A 1,437-nucleotide genomic window follows, 5' to 3' on the forward strand; every position below is an offset into this window, starting at 1 on the left:
TTCCTTTTTGTTTGTTTGGTTTGTTTAGACACAATAATTCTTGACTCTGAATAATAAGTCCAAAAGGAGTCCTCATGGGTAAAATGAGGCCCAAGCATGTTGGTGACATCACAGAGAGGAGAGTTCCAAGAGAATGGTCAGATCTTCCTAGAAGCCTGGGCCATAGCTGGCACTAAGCTCAGCTATAGCAGAGAAGAAGGTCCAGAAAAGGTCCTTTGGATTCTCTACTTGAGCTCTCTTTGTTCCAGGGGCTTCAGTATAGTCATGGATCAACCCTCGAAGATGGACGAGGCTCATCGTGAGGCACACGCTGCTAGAACGGATTCAGGCCATCACTTCCACTCACCACACTCCCACGTCCACTACAGACCAGACCACAGTGGAGTCCACTATCCTTGGGAGCCCCCTCACCCTCCGTCTCACTATCATGGCGGATTTCACCACCCAAATGAATCCCAGCACTTCCGCGAGTCCTCAGACTCTCAAGATGGTGCCTTCTTCCATCAGTCCCATCACTATAACAAATCCCGCCTCTCCACAGCATCTAGTACTGCCCCTTCCCCTATGGAAGGGCCCCACGGTGGATCTCATCCCCCTACTGAGTCCCACCACCATCACAGACAGTCCCAAGATGGATCTCATCCCCACACTGAGTCCCACCACCATCACAGACAGTCCCAACATTACTATCATCGAGGTAGTGAGGCTTCCTCCCACTTCTCTACTGCGTCATCCAGCAGAAAGGATGCTTCCCACCAGGGGAGATCCCATGAATCCCATCACCAAGCCCACCAAGACAGCAGGCATCAACCTACTGAATCCCAACACCACGAAAAGCCACCTCATTCTGAAGAGAGCCCCTCCCACGAGTCCTTTGAGGGGTCCTCCAAGCAGGGAAGACATCACCACCATGGCGGCCATCATACAGGCCCCCAAGCCACCCATCGCCATGGTGAGCGTCCCCACCATAGAGAGCACCGTTACCACAAAGAACAACATCTTCACCCCAAAGAGCATTCCCACCTTCACTATCTGAGCACCTCCGAAGCCTCTATGCTACAGAAGTCCCACAGCACCTTCGGCGTCTCCCCTTCTCGTATGGGGGCCAAAAGCTCAGTCTTCAGTGTTCCTCGCTCCCACTTGACAAGTCGATCGGGCACCTCTCATGTTTCCAGCAGAATCCATCCCAAGGAGAGCTCCAGAGAATCCGACTCCTGGAGTGAAGATGACCACATTCAGAAGCGCAAGAGTGAGTCTCTGCTGGGCCTGCAGCCGGACCCCTACTGTCTCTGCTGGGCCTGCAGCCGGAGCTCAGTTCTCACCTGTATAGCATTCCACCAGCCATTTATTCTTCTTCTGCTCACTGTCCTACCCTTTATTCCTTAAGCTACATGATTCTGGAGGCCACACAGTGTACATGATTCTGGAGGCCACACA

The 1,437-nt window shown here is 52.7% G+C and overlaps 1 protein-coding gene across 1 annotated transcript in view; it reads left to right on the forward strand.

Annotated features, from left to right (window-relative positions):
- The first annotated feature begins 282 nt into the window (after nt 1-282).
- Catsper1 (cation channel sperm associated 1) overlaps nt 283-1,437 on the forward strand; it is a 7,995-nt gene continuing 6,840 nt past the window's right edge. Inside the window, exons 1-3 of the mRNA XM_013347786.1 lie at nt 283-547; nt 621-952; nt 1,063-1,249. Coding sequence (XP_013203240.1) covers nt 283-547; nt 621-952; nt 1,063-1,249 — 784 coding nt within the window. The remainder of the gene's footprint in view (nt 548-620; nt 953-1,062; nt 1,250-1,437) is intronic.

The sequence above is a fragment of the Microtus ochrogaster genome, chromosome 8, assembly GCF_000317375.1.
Source record: "Microtus ochrogaster isolate Prairie Vole_2 chromosome 8, MicOch1.0, whole genome shotgun sequence".
NCBI lineage: Eukaryota > Metazoa > Chordata > Mammalia > Rodentia > Cricetidae > Microtus > Microtus ochrogaster.